The sequence below is a fragment of the Microchirus variegatus genome (genome assembly GCF_963457635.1).
Source record: "Microchirus variegatus genome assembly, chromosome: 11".
In the NCBI taxonomy this organism is placed as follows: domain Eukaryota; kingdom Metazoa; phylum Chordata; class Actinopteri; order Pleuronectiformes; family Soleidae; genus Microchirus; species Microchirus variegatus.
Window position 1 is genome coordinate 22,705,501 of NC_139812.1, and position 17,151 is coordinate 22,722,651.

The following is a 17,151-nucleotide window of genomic DNA, read 5'->3' on the forward strand; positions in this document are numbered from 1 at the left end:
GGCTGCCATCTTCAGCTGCATGAACCACAAAGAAGGAAAATGAACTGGGAGAGTGTTGTGAAAGAGAGATTACGTCCCAAAGGCCACCGTAGTTCCCCAAAATGCTTGGGAAAGTGAGAGGTGAGCACATCTGAGTCTTCCATGTTTTGCATTCTGCAGTCTGTCCATGAGATGCCACCAATTAGCACTAGTTCTTACACACTGGACCCTTGAAATCTTGAATCTAAAGGTTCCATATGTATGAATGTGGCCAAAAACGGTTACTACACTCAAATTCAAAACACCGAGGTCTTTTAGGTTTCGTTTTCTCCGCCATTGACTGCAATGACTGGTAGACGGTGGTAGGTGGCGCCACATGCCAAAACATGATTTCAAAATATAAACATGATTTGCAGTCTGCAAAATATTTTTTTTTGATGCAAATACTTTGTCTGTACTGTTGTTGTTGGTGAGTTCAGTTTGTTATATGAACATTATTCCTGAGTCTCTGTGACATATTAGGAGGATTTTATGGCCAGTTGCCTAAGATTTATTACATAATTCACCTTTAATGCTTTACCAGCAGCACTTGTTGCTTGTCTTCATCTTTGATATTATATGAATTTTTTTTTGGGACAAACAAATACAATGTATGTGAATATTTACACAGATCCATTTCACACAGTACAACAATCAACACAATCACTAACCCCCCCAAAAATGGAATAGAATGAACCACAAGGTTTATTTCTGCCTTTCCCATATTTTATCCATTAGATGTCTGGATATATGGGCAATAAGGCTGCAGCGATCAATGGATTAATCGATTGATTGTCAATTGTTTTGATTTAAACAGTTAAACAATGAAAACAAGGTCTGAGTAAACTGATAAATGTTTGGTTTGTGGACAAAGCAAGACATTTGATGAATTAAGAAAAATAATCAACTAATTTATCGATTAAAAATAACGATAATTTGCAGCCCTTATCTGCAATATAAGAAAAGTATGTTACAGCCTAAGTCTGTGCTGCACTTCCTCTGTCTTTAACCTGCAGTGGCAGTGTCTGTGCAGTAGGTGGTGCTGTCGCAGCCCGATTCACTCCATCCCTCTATAATAAACACCTTTGCTTTGAACAGCTGTTACCCAACCCCTCAGTGCAGGTTCATCACATTCATTCCAGTTCACTGAGGGTCATAAAATAGTGCGAGTACAGTGTGAGCAGCACATTTTCTCCCCCTCTGCTGCGGTCACCATCGTTTAAGTGAGGTCATTTATTGCAACAGGGGTTGAAGATCGGATGTTGCGTTATCTCCAGAGTGAAGTAATGGTAAGATTGTGGTTAAATCAGCCAGAATGAGCCAGACTGGGCCAGGGGGGGAAATGAACTTTTGTAGCCTCTCAGGAACTCATCACAAGGGTGCTGGGGTTCATGTGCATGTGCAATCTCATGTTTCAGACATTCCTGTTCAAACTGAAACAAAATGAAATCAAAACTTTTTCTTTCTTTTTTTTTACATATTAACCATCTCTTTATTGTCACGTTTAACACAGTCCCACTTCTGCTAGGGGTCTCCATGAGCATAATCTGTACCACACACACACACACACACACACACACACACACACACACAGTATATGGTGTTGCATGCACAATGACATCACGGTGTCTGCGACCTTTGCATTGTTTTCAGATAAAACGGCGAAAGAAGTTGATATAAAAGATTAGGCAACGGCGATGTTTTCTTCATGTGATAAGATTCTTAGATAATAAAGCAAACTGAGGGCGGTCAACATCAGTTAAGCCAACAGCCAATGGCAATCCAGAGCAGATAACATCCACTTCATCATCATCATCATCATCATCAGCTGCTGCTTTTAAGAGTCCTCAGAATAGGTTGTATGAGAGGACTCCAGAAACCCGGCATCAACGCAACCACGTCTTCATTTTTCAAATTCTTAAACCTACATTTCACATTTTGCCCGGATCCTCGGCTGCACCTTTGGTATTTTCAATTTTTTTTTTCCTCTGTTAGAAAATCAGCTTCTGCAGAGAACACGGTGAATTAAGATCCAGCTTGGGTAAGAAAACAATTACAATCTGAATCAAAATGAACGTAAAATAGATATACTGTATAATCTATGTGTGTAAAACTGCGGGTGTGACCAGATTGACGTTGTTAACCCTGTTAAGGTACGCACCAGGAAAAAAAGCAAAAGCAAGTTTTATTATTTTATTTTATTTACTTATGATAACAATAAACGTGAAATTAGACCCTACAGTATTTCAGATACAGGCCTCTACCAAACGGTTGAGATGTCTGTCCATAATAAAGCTGGTTTGCATAATTCATAAAGTACAACATTCAGAACAAGTCGCATTAAGTGTTAGTGAGTTCAGCTTGATGCATTTTTCAATGAGATATAGTGACTTAAAGTGTGGTCGACCAAATGGTTGAGTAGTACCTTAAAGGGTTAAAGCCACAGTAGGAAATAACTACAGTTCTCAAGTTAGAGTAAAGCAAGACAATTGATTTGTGTTTTACAGAAAATATATTACAAATACACACAGGTATTCATATTTGTGAACGTCTTAAAGCTATTGGATTCACAGGAACCCAATGAACCAATGCTACAGACACTTTAGCGTGGGGGAAAAAAAAGAAATATCCTTAAATAAGATTATTGTACAATTTATGACATCCAAAGATGCCAGTTCCCCTTTGTGTGCACAAATAACAGAGAAGATGCTTCCATTCAAACCAGATCACAATGTGATGGTGTGACTGCACTGTGTGTGCATCAGGGAGCCATGTGTAACTGTGCAGACCGGAAAGAATGTTGCTCACCTTTGTTTGCTCCCACATGCGCCCGGTGGTGTGTGTGTCTGTTACGGTCGCTGCAGACACACGTTATGGTGCGAGGTGACGGCACCTTGCCCGAATTACAAATACTGTCAGGTCTTTTTAACGCACTAATACACGTGAAAATTGGGACAAAACACTGTGAAAAGTTAAAGTATAACAGCTGATGTAAGGTGGCAGTGGATACACATACATGCTGTGGTAAATGAATAGCACCACACTTGAGGTCAGGGTGACCAGGACTGCACTGCTGTCCTACGTTTTATTTCAATCAATACGGATGCTTGTCTGATGTCAATGAAGATGTTAGACAAAAGGGCACTGCCTCCATCCTGAAACACCTTTGATGGAAAATAAAATAAAGAAAAGAAGATGGAGATTCTCCTTTTGTCATGAGCAAATACTTATTTAGTTATTTATCTGTACATTTTATAATCCATGCATACCGTCTATCCTGTGTTTATTTTCCTTTAAGGCAAATAGAAATAGAATCTATCAACGTTTTTACACGACTTCTCAGCACTGATAATGGATGTCCCAAAATCCTCATTTACTGTGTTGGGATCTGGTTACTCTATAAAGTCCATGTCCAAATAACATTGAAATATAACGTATATAAAAAATATATATAAGATAAGTTAAGTTATTTTTCCCACAGTGGGGAAATTTACATAGTTACAGCAGCAAATACAGTAAAGATAATAAATAATAAACTTGCATTACCAACAAAAAAACAACAACAATATATAAAGATATTAAAGGCACCATATTTAAGAATGTGGCCAAAAACGGTTACTACACTCAAATTCAAAATACTGAGGTCTTTTAGGTTTCGTTGTCTCTGCCATTGTAGCTATTTTGCAGACCGCAAATCATGTTTATGTGTTGGCATGTGGCGCCACCTACCGCCATCTACCAATCATTGCAGTCGGTAGAGTCTCAGCTGCCGAGCAACCACGGGTTGCCAGTTACGTCTGGGAGACAACGAAACCTTAAAGACCTCTGTATTTTGAATTTGAGTGTAGTGAACGTTTTTGACCACATTCTTACATATGGCGCCTTTAATATCTTTATATATTGTATAAAATATTTTGCAGAATGCAAATCATGTTTATGTTTTAAAATCATGTTTGGGCATGTGGCGCCACCTACCGCCGTCTACCAATAATTGCAGTCAGTAGCGTCTCAGCTGCAGAGCAACCACGGGTTGCCAGTTAGGTCAGAAAACGAAACCTAAAAGACCTCGGTACTTTGAATTTGAATGTAGTCACATTCTTACATATGGCACCTTTAATTTAGATTGTTTTCCTTGGTCAAATACTAATTTAGTAAAAAATAGAAACATTTTATTTTTATCTGAGGCCCACCTGCAATACCACATCAGTCCGGCAGGGGGCCACACACGCCACGATGCATTCTTCTTCTTCAGCCATTAAGCGGATGAGGGCGCTGCAGCCGCACAAAAAAAAAGAAAAGCGCCACAAGTAACCGCTGCATGTTCACATCCAGCCGCTGTTCCTCCCTCCTTCCCTTCCTCCCTCCTCCTCCTCCTCCTCCTCCTCATATCTGCGCTCCCGCTGCTCCTGCTGTGCGCATTTTCGCTCAGCAACTTATCCATTCTTTTTTTTCTTCCCCCTCCTGCTGTTACAGAAACCGCGCAAGCAGCAGCAACAACAACTAAATAGAAAGGAAAAAATGACCGAGACGGAAACGAGGGGCCACCGCGCCGAGAAGCGACAGAACGGCGTCGCCGCCTCCGCCTCCTCCAACGCGGCCGCCGCGGCAGAGACGTCGACGGTGGAGGATGTTTTTGACGACACCTATGTGGAGAAAGAGGGACCTAAACCGCCCAGGAAGCCGGTGTGGAGGAATATCATTCTCATGTCCCTGCTGCACGCCGGTGCGCTCTATGGACTCATTGTCCTCCCTTCCGCGTCTGTTCCAACTCTAGCATGGAGTAAGTATTTATTTTAAATAAGAGGAGTCATATTATATCATATTATAGTGTTTTTAAAAAAAACACTAGCAGGCTTTGATGTGGAGCCGTTTTTTTTTTTTTTTTTTTTTTTTCCATTTTGTCTTTAATCCGGATGTTTGCTGAAGGCCACAGTCAGAGAACACAGGCTGCTGATGGCGTGTGATCTATGCACATACAGTAAATCTACAGTACAGAAGCGCCTGGAGGGTCGTGTCAGTGGGAATAATGGAGAATGAGTCACGCTGGCCTTGTGATTTTCATTACACGCACACCCTGCCTGGAAGCCTCCACTCACTCCAATTTGGCTTTGCCTTTAACTAGGAGCTCAAAACTGCAGCTCAACTGTTTTTGTTTGTACATTTAAACACAAGAGGCTGCAGCAAATGATTACTTTAATGGATTATTCTGTCAATTATTTGGTCGTTTTGCCCACAAAACCAAAAAATGATTCAGTTTTAATGAAAGAAACTAGGGAAATATTAACATTTAAGCAGCTGAACAAATATCAATAGATTTATGACACATGAGGGATGCACAATATTGGACATTTTGTCAATACTCTACCTTTAAATAAAAAAAGAAAATGCAGAACAAGCATAATGATGGTAATAATAATAATAATGCATAAAATCCCGCACATTTTAAATCTACTCCAGTGAATATTAAACTGAGGTTTGACCATGATTAAGATTAGATTTTAGCAGCAATTAGCTGATATATATTTTTCAAAAACATGAGAACATGCTCACCAACATACAGTCCTAGTGATTTATTTATTAAGTCTGCATTCTCTTCACTCAGTCCATGTCCTCGTGATTTATAATGATCTTATTTAAGATTTGATTTCCCCCAAAATCTGTTTATTGACATTTTCGGATTAAGTACAAACAATTTGCATTAATTTTCACTTCTAAAACACTTTTGTAACATGAATAATATATATATTTGAACTTACATCACAGTTGTTCAACAAAGTTATCAACAAATCGGTTCCATTTACGTTAAAAAATTCTCGATTATCGTGAATATTATGCATTATTAAAGTTATTTTAGTCGGGCCGAATGTGATAAAATACCCGCCTCTCCTCATACCTGATGATAAATATACAATATATATATATATATAAATAGAGGCATGACTCAGATTTGTCCTGTACAGCCTCCACTTTGTATCCACTCGGGCACTGCATAATTTCCCTTTTGCAATGCTGAGCTGCATATTATTTCACCGGGGGAAGACAAAGAACAATCGCTCTTCCCATAGACGTGCCATTGTGTGCCGCGTGGTGCCACAACAACAGAATGCTCTTTGCCACTTGTCCAAATCCTGGCCTCGTCTCGTCTGGGCTTTTTGGAAAACAACAAAACTGTGAAGGGCAGACGGAGCCGCGTGCTCCCGCCGACCCGTCCCATCTCCTGACTTGGCTGACTCTTGTAATGACTGTGATGGAAAGAACGTGGCGTGTCCCAGTGACTCTGCTCCCAGGGCTGTAAGATTAGCCCCAGTGTGATGGTAACAGGCTTGTGCTAAGACTGTTGTTCTTTCCACCGCTCTCTGTCCTCCCAGGTGCGGTGTGCTACCTCATCAGTGCCCTCGGTGTGACTGCAGGTGCTCACAGGTTGTGGAGCCACAGGTCCTACAAGGCTACCCTCCCCCTGCAGGTCTTCCTCGCTCTCGCCAACTCCATGGCCTTTCAGGTACACAGAAATGCGTGGAAATGGAAATGGAAATGTTTCCTGTCCACGGACCGTGTATGAAAAGTCAACATTTGCAAAACAAATGAGCGGTTATCACACGTGGTGTCTAATTGCATGTGCGGTACTTAATCATTTCCTTCCTTAAATAGGAACACTTTTTATAAAAACTGACATCATGTTCTATTGAAGAAGACCTCAAGACAGCCATCGAGGTGTTGACCCAGCCATGTCAGGTGTTTGAACATGCAACCAGGCTCTTATTGGATGACACCAGCTGTCAATCACACTGGTGTCCACTCACATGTGCCATACTTTATCTTCTGTTTACCAGAACCCGCACTTGAGACTCTATAGAAGCTCAAATAGAAGCTAATTTTCCATCAGACTTCCATTCAAATCATGCAACCAGCAAAGTTCATCCCTTCTTAGTTCCTTTGCCACACTTTTTAAGATGTCAATGTCAAATATATACACTCTATAGTGACAAAAGTCCACATTTTGGTGTGCCCTTTTATTGACCAGACCATAAGGAGTGTCTGTGTACTGGTCACGCATATTGACCACCACTCTGCCATGCTCCATGACTCTCCTGAGTTGAAATACTCAATCTGAGATTGTAGGCCATAGGAGTGGCCAAGTGACACTGGACTACTGGGTTTGAGCAAAACGAATCATTCCATAAACAAATGCATCAAGAATCTGAGCAAATTAGGAAAACATTCTATTTTTGTTCACCATTTCAAGTTTGTGCGTTTATATTTTTTTATTGAGTATACATGGCGTGTTCAAAACCACCACAGTTGACCAAAGGCTTGATCAGACAATGGATTAAATGGATTAAATCAGGATAAACCCAACCATCAGAGAGACACGTTCATTCTCTCGTTCCACATGCTCACCCGACCAAGAAGTTCAACCCGAGTTTAAAAAGCTGAAAAAGAGAAGAAGAAGTGGGTCTTTTTTTTATCAAGGGTTTAAAATGAGTGACATTTCCAGAAGTCTTTATATGAGTTTATATCAGTTTCTGTCAGAGCTTGGTCACATTTTTACTTTTCCTTCCCTGGTTAGCCGACCTTTGTCACTCCTGACTGGAAGTTGGAGAGTGAAAAGGTCACATACAGTAAATGAGGTGGATTTGAAATCTAAATTGATCCTAAAATGCACAGGAAGCTAGTGGAGGGAGGTCAGAACTAGATTTTGGAAGGCAAGTGGGAGATAACTGGCCTAACCCAACATAGAGAGACACGATGTAGGGTTTCAACCTTTTATATAACGTCTCCGAGACCAATTTTTGGTGGAACATCGACTTACAATAGCTTGAATGACTCCCTCGTCAAACCCATTGGCTCTCAGGGCAAAAGACTGAAGGTCATCACGGGGACACCTACGGTCAATTTAGAGTGTCCAATTTAATCCCCAAATCTGCATGTTTTTGGACTGAAAACCCACGCACCAACAAGTCCTACATTGTGTAACTTAGAAAAAAGAAAGGCTATGTTGTGTTTATTATTAATGATATTTCCTCAAAATAAAAGAGATTATGGTTTTCAAACAGCTGTGTGCGTTATGTAATCTGAGTAAAAAAAGCGTGTAGTGTTTTAGCTCCACGCGATCCCCGCCCTTAATCTGATGATCTTAACCCCTCTGTGCCTCGTGTAATCCCCTCCATCTCTGCCTGTGTCTCTGTGTCTCTGCAGAATGACATCTACGAGTGGGCGAGGGACCACAGGGTTCACCACAAGTATTCGGAGACGGACGCCGACCCCCACAACGCCAAGCGGGGATTCTTCTTCTCGCACATCGGCTGGCTGCTGCTGCGCAAGCACCCCGACGTCATCGAAAAGGGACGCAAGCTGGAGCTGTCGGACCTGCGGGCGGATAAAGTGGTCATGTTTCAGAGGCGGTGAGCAAACGCCACACGTGCCTGTTTACTTAAGATTATTTGTTTTCTGTACGTCCTCCTGCTACTTTTACAATATTGTATTCTGGTTAATCTCGTCTCGCATGAGTCGGCGGTTTTGCATTAGCGAAATAGGTTTTTCTGGGGAAAACTAAACGCCACCCGGATAAAGGGCAAAATGTAGGGCAACTACACAGTCGACTGTAACAATCATGATTTAGCTGTTTAGCAATCGTATAATGAAACATTTAAACGGTTACTACGTTAATCATCAACTATGTTGATAATTGTTTTTTAAAGAACTAGTGCAGTGCCCGTAGGAAGCATGTATTCCTACAGTTACGGTAATGCATGATAAGGGACGTAGCTAACTGTTTTGTGACTGCGACAGTCACAACATCTAGCTACGCTAATGAAAATGAAAACATTTGCGTTGTGCCTAATGTGGTTGCACAGTGTTTGTATTCTGTTAGCCCTACGCTAGTGCTAATTGTAGCCTCACTAGCTTACCTTTTGAAACAGGTTCGCCAAGTTTGCCGCAAAGTAATAGCATGCTAATGCAAAACAAATATGTGCTTGCGTATTGGTGAACCTCGTCTTTTCAGTATAACACCATGTTCTGCAGTGAACCGTGTGAAAATGTCTCACCCGCCGTGAGGACAGCCTCTTCACTGCCGCCTACCCGCTCCAGACAGCACAGCTACTGCTGATGAGCCGCTGCCTGCCTGGTGTAGCGTGATAAATCAGTGAAAATTAAAATTCCTCCGAAAAATGTGAAAATCAAGGATGCACACCATCGGGCCATGCTCAACCCATATCCAAAGTCTTAGGGCGAGCTGACTAACGGTTAGCATGATATGCTTGTCACAGACAGACGCAACTTGCTTTATAGGCAGATAGCTAGATTAAACAAAGCTGCTTAAATGTGAATAAGTTCTGGTTTATTTGCTCCGTATATCAAAGAAAACCGTTTTTGGGCAAAACAATGACTCAATGAATTGTTTAAAAAGTCAAATTGTAGGATTATTTTGGAGGTTTTTTTTCCCCCATTTTCCTCTTCAACAACCACTGAAAGAGACATCGCTTTGTGTATTTGGCCTTTAACCATGTGTTGTGATTGTGAATGCTGCTCTTTTCAGTGTGTGTAGGTTTCAGGTTACTAATGTGGTCCAGTTGTTCTAAAAAGGTTTCTCTATTTTTTTTCCCCTAAAGAACCCCTTGGGGAAATACAATACAAATGTGGATGGTGTCACCTTTCTATTAAACTATTAAACCGTGCGATCATGTTTAACCTAATAATGACGAGTTAAAGCTTAAAAAGTTATGTAATGTAACTTTGAACAAGAGTCATGTTGCTATCATGAAAATATCAATATTTGGCAACAACAATAATCATATCTTGTGTCGGGACAATAATATATTTATTATCTAATCAATATTTTTTATCCAGGATTATGGTAAACATTACTTTTTACTTTTCACAAAACTTTAAGACAATTGGTGTAATAAGAAAAACTGGTTTAAAGTTAATAAAAGGTAAGATAAATATTTATTTAAGTAAATTAAATCCTGCTTTAAAAAGTGCCTGACTGTTACCGCTGAATCTGTAGAGCAGTTGCACTCACAGGCTTTTGGGACTGGTCCTTTTATTCCTGTCATTAATAGTGACTTCCCTTTCGGCTCAGGCCGTACAGGATGTCAAAGTGACCAAGATAATGGATGCACTGATAAGGGAAGTTTCCAGAGGACAGCATGTCCACACACACACACACGCACACGCAGTGTCCACTCGCTGGTCATTTGTCAACCTTTCTACTCGTCTCTGGAAGCGTTCCCAGTTTTTTTTTTCTTCTTTCATTTGTGCTTCCAGTCAAACAGGGATTAACACGGTTGAAGAGAAACCCCAGTCACAAGGTTCCAGGTCAACCGTGTGCACTGAACTGATGTTGGTAACTGTGACAACATGTTTACGTTCGCTCGCACACAACGACGAAGCGCTAAATGCGTGTGTCCTCTTCTGTGATATGTTTATGGACTGTGCAGCGTCTCTGTCGGTGGACAGCCATTCTTGGAATTTAAAATAAGATTATTTACGTGAGTTAAAACTGTCATAGACAACTTTCTTTTGCCTCAGTCTTGTCATTTATGGCACAGAAAGGAACTGCAATATGCTGACTTTATGAAGCCATGACTGCCGCCATGTTAGTTTTCTGATACTGGGACTTTATTGACGTCAGGCTGCTATTGGAACCATTCTTATTTAATAGTAGTGGGCACATTGTTAATGGCGTTAATGAAGCTAGTGTACGACACGTTTCCATGACGACTGACCGGAAAAAGACGCGCGTGACGTCATGTTAACGTGACTCCCGATTTGTTAAAACGAGTCTCTAAAGTAACGCTAAACTTTAAAAACAGAGGCACACACAGCAGTACACGGGTACGCTAGTTATTTGTAGCGCTGCTCTTTTCGTTTCATAAACAGACCGATCCAGTTCGACTGCAGGCCCGCTAACGGCGCTAAAGGAGCTAACACAGATAACAGTGCATGGACTCCGGTGCCGTGACACGTAAACATGACGTCACGCGCGTCTTTTTCTAGTCAGTCGCCATGGAAACACGTCAACGTTATCGCATGACACGTTTCCATGGTTAACGTGCCCAGCACACGTATTTTATCTTCTATTTTCCTCTAAAAGCGAACATAGTTTACTAAATTGACATTTTCTGTTGGAGAGGAAGCGAAAACCAGCACCATTCAAATGTTTGCAGATGTTCAAGTGGAAAGTCAACAAATTTTTCTTTTCCTTTCTGTTTTTACAACCAGTGCAGTCGCCCCCTAGTGGCTTTTCAATATATTGTTATTTCCTGTTTGGCTTCAGGAAGAACCAGAATGAGTTTTTTCTGCTGCATCTTCACAACTAGAGCTCCAACTAACAATTATTTTTGAGATCGATTAGTCTCTCGATTACTTTCTCAAGTAATCGTTTGTTCCATAAAATGTCTAAAAAAGTTAACATAACGTTGATCAGTGTTTGTCAAACCTGGAAATGACGATGTTGTCAAATGTCTTGTTTTGTCCACAAAGAAAAATGATTCAGTTTTAATTTCTTTATTATGTGGAGCAAAGAAACAAAGAAAATATTCACATTTAAGAAGCTAAAACAATCAGAAATCTTGTTTTAATGATGAAAAAAGCTTGTTTGTTTGGTTTACGCTCAATAACTCAACATTTCTCTTTGGTTTCCAGGCACTACAAGCTCTCCGTGGTGGTCCTCTGCTTCCTCGTGCCCACCCTGATCCCCTGGTACTTCTGGGGCGAGTCCCTGTCGGTGGCGTACTTCGTCCCCGGGCTCCTGCGATACACTTTAGTGCTCAACGCCACTTGGCTGGTCAACAGCGCTGCACATATGTGGGGCAACAGACCGTATGACAAGACCATTAACCCCAGGGAGAACCCGCTCGTCGCTTTCAGCGCCATGGGTAAGAGAACACACGTTTATGACTGAGTGATCTTTGTCTTGTACGTGTGTGTGTTTGTGTGTGTGTGTGTGTGTGTGTGTGTGTGTGTGTGTGTAGATGAGGCCGCTGCAGCTGTGACTCTGTGGTTGGACGGTGTGCAAACACGGTGGTTAATGTTTGTTTGTTTATTTATTCTAGAGGTGGACAGTTATTTATGCAGTATTCTAAGAATAGTTGAGTCATTTTTATTTTACAGCTGACAACCACAGAGACCCGACTCTGAAAACGACATCAAACTCTCACTTAAAGAGACTGAACAGTGTCGAATAATTGTGATTTTTCACAATTTTAAGTGTTTTTGGTTACAAGAATACATGGTGGAAAGAAAAAAATAAGTAAATATTGAGTGTAATTTGCTTCTAAACAGGGTTCCTACGCAGCATGGAAAAGTATGTAATTTAATTAGAGTAATTTCCACGTCTGGATAAGTGTGGAAAATTGTTTATCTCACTTTCTAAAATTAAATATATTAATATATACAAATCAAAACAAGATACTAATGCAACATAGCCTTACCTGCAGATGATATGAAACTAATCAAGCTGGCTGTAGAATGGTGTCGAGTTACCATGGTTACCGTTCGCCACTCAACTGCGATTCTCGTTTATTTAATTTTTCGTCGTCAGCGCCATGGGTCGATGCATGTTTTGCGAGGGCTGGCTTCATGGAGAATGAGTGAAGGATTTTAAAACCATTTATTTACAAAATAAACATCTAACAATTTGTATTCAGATGTTTTAAAAGTCAGGGAATTTGAGTCTGAAAAAGTATGGGATTTTGAAATGGAAAATGTGCAGGAACTCCGTCTAAAACACTTATTACATCTTCACGTCCTGATATGGAGTTCTCTGGAAAAATATAATCCCTCATAATCACGACTTGTCGTTTTGTTAGGACGACGTTTCACGAGCCAACTATTCCAGACGTCAACATCTACACCAGACGACTGTATTTACTGCTCACTGTGAACAGCATTTCAACAAAAAACTCAAGCTTCAGTCAATTTAAAACACTTTTTTCCATCTTATTCAGTTACAGCTGCAATAACAGTGCGGAAATTGTATTTGAAAGCATTTTTCCAATTCGATTAAATCCCCATTTGATAGTATCTGATGACGACTGCAGTGTCCGGCAGCACAGAAACAGAAATAGCCGCCGGGACTGATTTCTGCTCGGTAACACACACGTAAATCATCATTGCTGCATTTTTGTTGTCAGTTCAAACTAAATAAAAAAGCACATTCTCTCTCTCTTCACCTTCACCTTCTGTGTTACCGTGACAACCGTGCAACATGACGGTCTGGATTTGGTAGCTTTGTGAATGACATCACGTGACAGTTCGGCCTAAAATAAGCCTCCTCTTCTCTTCACTTCACTTCACTCCGCTCTTCCTCGCATGCGATCGCCGGCTATCGCTCGCCGCTGCGTGAGTCGTGAGTCACGTTCAGACGTGGAAGCGGAGCGAGTTACACCGCCTGCACGTTTGAATGTGTTCAAATGCACCATATCCTCCACAACACCCACCTTTTTATATTTGAAACATCGGCTCCAGATTGTGTTCATCTGCAAAGGTCTTAAATCATAAAAATACTGTACGGTCGGACTTTGAAATCCACACCTTTTGAAAAACAGAACTGTCGAACACTCTTATTTTACGTGCAGCAGCAGCAGCAGCGTCTTAAACCGCTTTCTAAAAAGCCTGTCCGATTAAAACTGACCTTTCTCCGTATCTAAAGTGTGTTAGTGCCCGTTTATCTTGTGCGCTGTCTGCGTCCGATTGTCCCCGCTTATGGCTTTTTAATTTTACGGCCTGTGATTTAATCTGGCTTTTATAGTTTGTGCTGTCTTTTATTATTATTGCCTTGTTTTTTTAATATTTGCATGTTTCCTCCAAAGAAAACTTTTTTTTTTTTTGCTCTAAAAAACAAAAATTATCATTATTATTATTACTATTACAATGAATAGTAAAGCATATGGTCTATCGTAGGTCTTATCACAGGGATGTAAATTTTATGGCGTATAATCTGAAACGTCTGCAATGCTTGTGAAAGTGCTGCGACGCGTCTCGCCTCAATAACTCCGTTCTGGTTAAAGGTAGAGTAGGAGTCTCCAACCCTTCATTTAAGGGTTTAAGGCTTCCTTTAAAGCTACAGGCTGCATTTTGAATTCAAACGTCTTCCCTCTGAAGCTCCGCCTCCAGAGAACAGGGATGCGCAACGAGCACAGATTCACAAGCACACCGTCTGTAACTTTCTGTACTTTTTCTGTTCCAAAAAAACGCTCTTGGATACTTGCTCATTTGACAACGTGATGAAGAAATACATCAAAAAGTGAACCCAGTAGAAACAGAGCCACCATGGCTTCACTTTGCAGCCCTTTCTGGGCTTTTCGTTGTCGCCGATGTTCACTCTGGTCTTGGATCGCTCTGCATCAGCCTTTTTCTACGCAGTAGCTTTTCCCCCCGACCCAAAAAAACGTCTTTTGTTTGCGACAAACACCTGTTGTTGGCACTTTTTTTTTTTTTGCCATAACAGCTATGGCGTCGTCTTCTGATCATGTGCGATTAGTGCACGAAGAGGGCGAGAGTCGCCCTGATGGCAGTTTGATTGATGCATCACGATCCAGTTAATGAAGTAGGATCGTTCATTATGATCGGATGGTGTTTTCACAGGTGATTCTTTTGAATTTCTGCTACAATGCTCTAATTAATTGGTTTTAATTAAAGATTATACTTAGATTAAATGTGCTAAGAATGCTGTCACTCTGTTTTAGTCATGTACTCGACCGCCTGTCAATAAAACTAGTTGTTTAAATACATTTTTTAGCGTTAAAATATCATTTCGGTTAAAGAGCAACTTCATACGGGTGCGTTAACCTTTACAGAAACTAGTGCTGGTCACGTTAACGTCGTCAACGATAACGCACGTTAGCACGTGACGCACGTGACGCACGTGACGCACGTGACGCACGTGAGGTCATGTTTACGTGACTCCCGATTGTTAACGCTAACCTTTAAAAACAGAGGTACAGGTACACTGGTTATTTGTAGCTAACGCAGCTAGCGGTGCTAACTGGTAAACGGTGCCTGGACTCCGGTGCCGCGCCGCGTAAACATGACGTTGCGCGTGCCTTTTTCCGGTCAGTCGCCATGGAAACGCGTCATGCGTTGATGCACGCTAACGTTGACACCGTTAGCCGCCGCGAACGTGCCAAGCATTAACAGAAAAACATAAAAAAATGCTGGGTTTTTTTTGTCTCAACACTTTCTTCTTTCCCTTTTGTCTACTTTTAGGCGAAGGCTTCCACAACTACCATCACACGTTCCCCTTCGACTACGCCACGGGAGAGTTCGGCTGGAAGCTGAACGTCACCACCGCCTTCATAGACACGATGTGCTCCCTCGGTTTGGCCAGGGAGCGCAAGCGGGTGTCGAACGCGACGATCGTCGCTCGCGTCAAGCGGACGGGCGAGGGAATCCAGAAAAGTGGCTGAAGGCGCGCGACCCTCGCCGCGGCGCCAAATCCTACTGTTGTGATGTCGATGTTGTCGAAAAAAAAAAAAAGCAAACCCCGAGACGAGAGCGTAGCAACAGGTATAGCAGCATTTCAGCGGTTGGGCGGTGATTACCAAAGCCTCTGATTATAAGTTAAAAACCTCCTCCCGAGAGATTAATACTGGCTTTTTTTAAAAGAGCGACGGACCTTCTCATCACTTGTGTGTGGGTCTCTTTATATTTTTGTCCATTCTCCAAAGCCAGTGACACGTGCAAGCACAGCATTTTTCAACAAAAACAACAACAAACGGGCACAACACACACAAAAAACAACAACAACGGTAGGACACACAGTTGAGTGGTTTTTCAGCGAGTGGTGTGTAAAACGCAGAAATTACAACATAATTTACTGTATATTATTTATTAACGTGCTATTTATTAACAGTCATTGGCACTTTTTTTTTTTTTTTTGAGAGAGAGCTTTGTATTGAAAAACCTAACAACGCGTGTTGTCCGTGCCGTGGCGGCGTCTCACTCAAACATCCGTCTGTGTCGTGTGCTGTGTTTCATTTCCACAGGGAGTGGACTTTAATCTTGGTATTTGTCCTGTTTTAAGCTGAGGTTTTCTATATTTTTCTTAGCGAGCCTTGTAGTCTTGAACTGAACAGAAAAAGCTGCTGAATTCAAACCCCCCCCTCCCCCCTCCGTTTATCGTCACTTAAATAATCCCGGATAAATTCAGGGGGGGGGGGACGCGTTCACACCCGCCGTCTGCAAGTGGTTCTTAATGAGGATTAATGAGAATTTCTCTTGTGTGTGTGTGTGTGTGTGTGCGCCGTATATCTACACTGCCGATTGAGTCAGACTTGGTCATTAATCCTCGTCATTTAGACGCCGCCGACGCCAGACTTTTTCACTTTTGACGTGAGAAGAGAGAATTATTTTCAGTACACCCAAGGACTCCCCTCTCCCTCAGATAAGGCCAACGTGGCACATGCTAAGAGGTGCTTTGATCCTTTTTAAGCTCTGTCGATATATTATCGAAGCATTACGCCAGGACTCTTGCCCAAATGCCTTACGAGGGGGTCGCACTTTTTGTTTGAGGAAAAAAAAATTAAAAGAGGAAGTTATTGATGAGTAAATTGTCCGTCGACCTGTTTCTAAGCAAACCGCGAAAATCTATAGTCCCACGTTTATGATGAAGAAGAAGAAGAAGAGGAGGGACCTTTCAATGAAAAACAGTGCTTTATAACTTAGGATTTTTTTGTGTAAAACCAAACGGAACACAAGACGCAGTCTTGCTGTTAGTTCCTTAAAGAATACTCTTGTGATATTTGTCACCGCTCCCCTTTTACAGAGGAGTCACTTTTGTTACAGTGTTATTAGACTTCTTGAAATTGAGACGGCCTTAAAACGGCCACATTTTTTCAAAGAATGTTTTTGTTTTTTTCTTCTTCCCCACAAGATGTACCATGGAAAAAAAGAAAGAAACAAAATTTTATACTTGTGACAAAGTATGTTTTGCTGGTTTTGTTGGAATTCTGTAATACTCTTTATTCATATACTGAATTAAAAAAAATATATATGATCATAACTTTTGTGTTCCATTCTTTATTTGTGGTCCCTGCAATAGAAATAACTAGTAAACACAATGTTTCCTTGCTACACTACTGTTAGTAACTTACATGTTTTTGTTTAAACAAAGTTAAAGGTGCATTA

General features: G+C 41.2%; 2 protein-coding genes across 2 annotated transcripts in view; both read left to right on the forward strand.

The window, feature by feature from the left end:
- The window catches only part of hif1an (hypoxia inducible factor 1 subunit alpha inhibitor), a 265,779-nt gene that overhangs the window by 209,053 nt on the left and 39,575 nt on the right, over positions 1 to 17,151 (forward strand). The window lies entirely within an intron of this gene.
- Positions 8 to 16,902, forward strand: scdb (stearoyl-CoA desaturase b). Its single transcript, XM_083897340.1, has 6 exons — positions 8 to 120; positions 4,492 to 4,798; positions 6,387 to 6,517; positions 8,215 to 8,420; positions 11,668 to 11,900; positions 15,232 to 16,902. The coding sequence occupies exons 2-6, from the start codon at positions 4,537 to 4,539 to the stop codon at positions 15,429 to 15,431; spliced, it is 1,032 nt and encodes a 343-aa protein (XP_083753466.1). The 5' UTR covers positions 8 to 120; positions 4,492 to 4,536; the 3' UTR covers positions 15,432 to 16,902.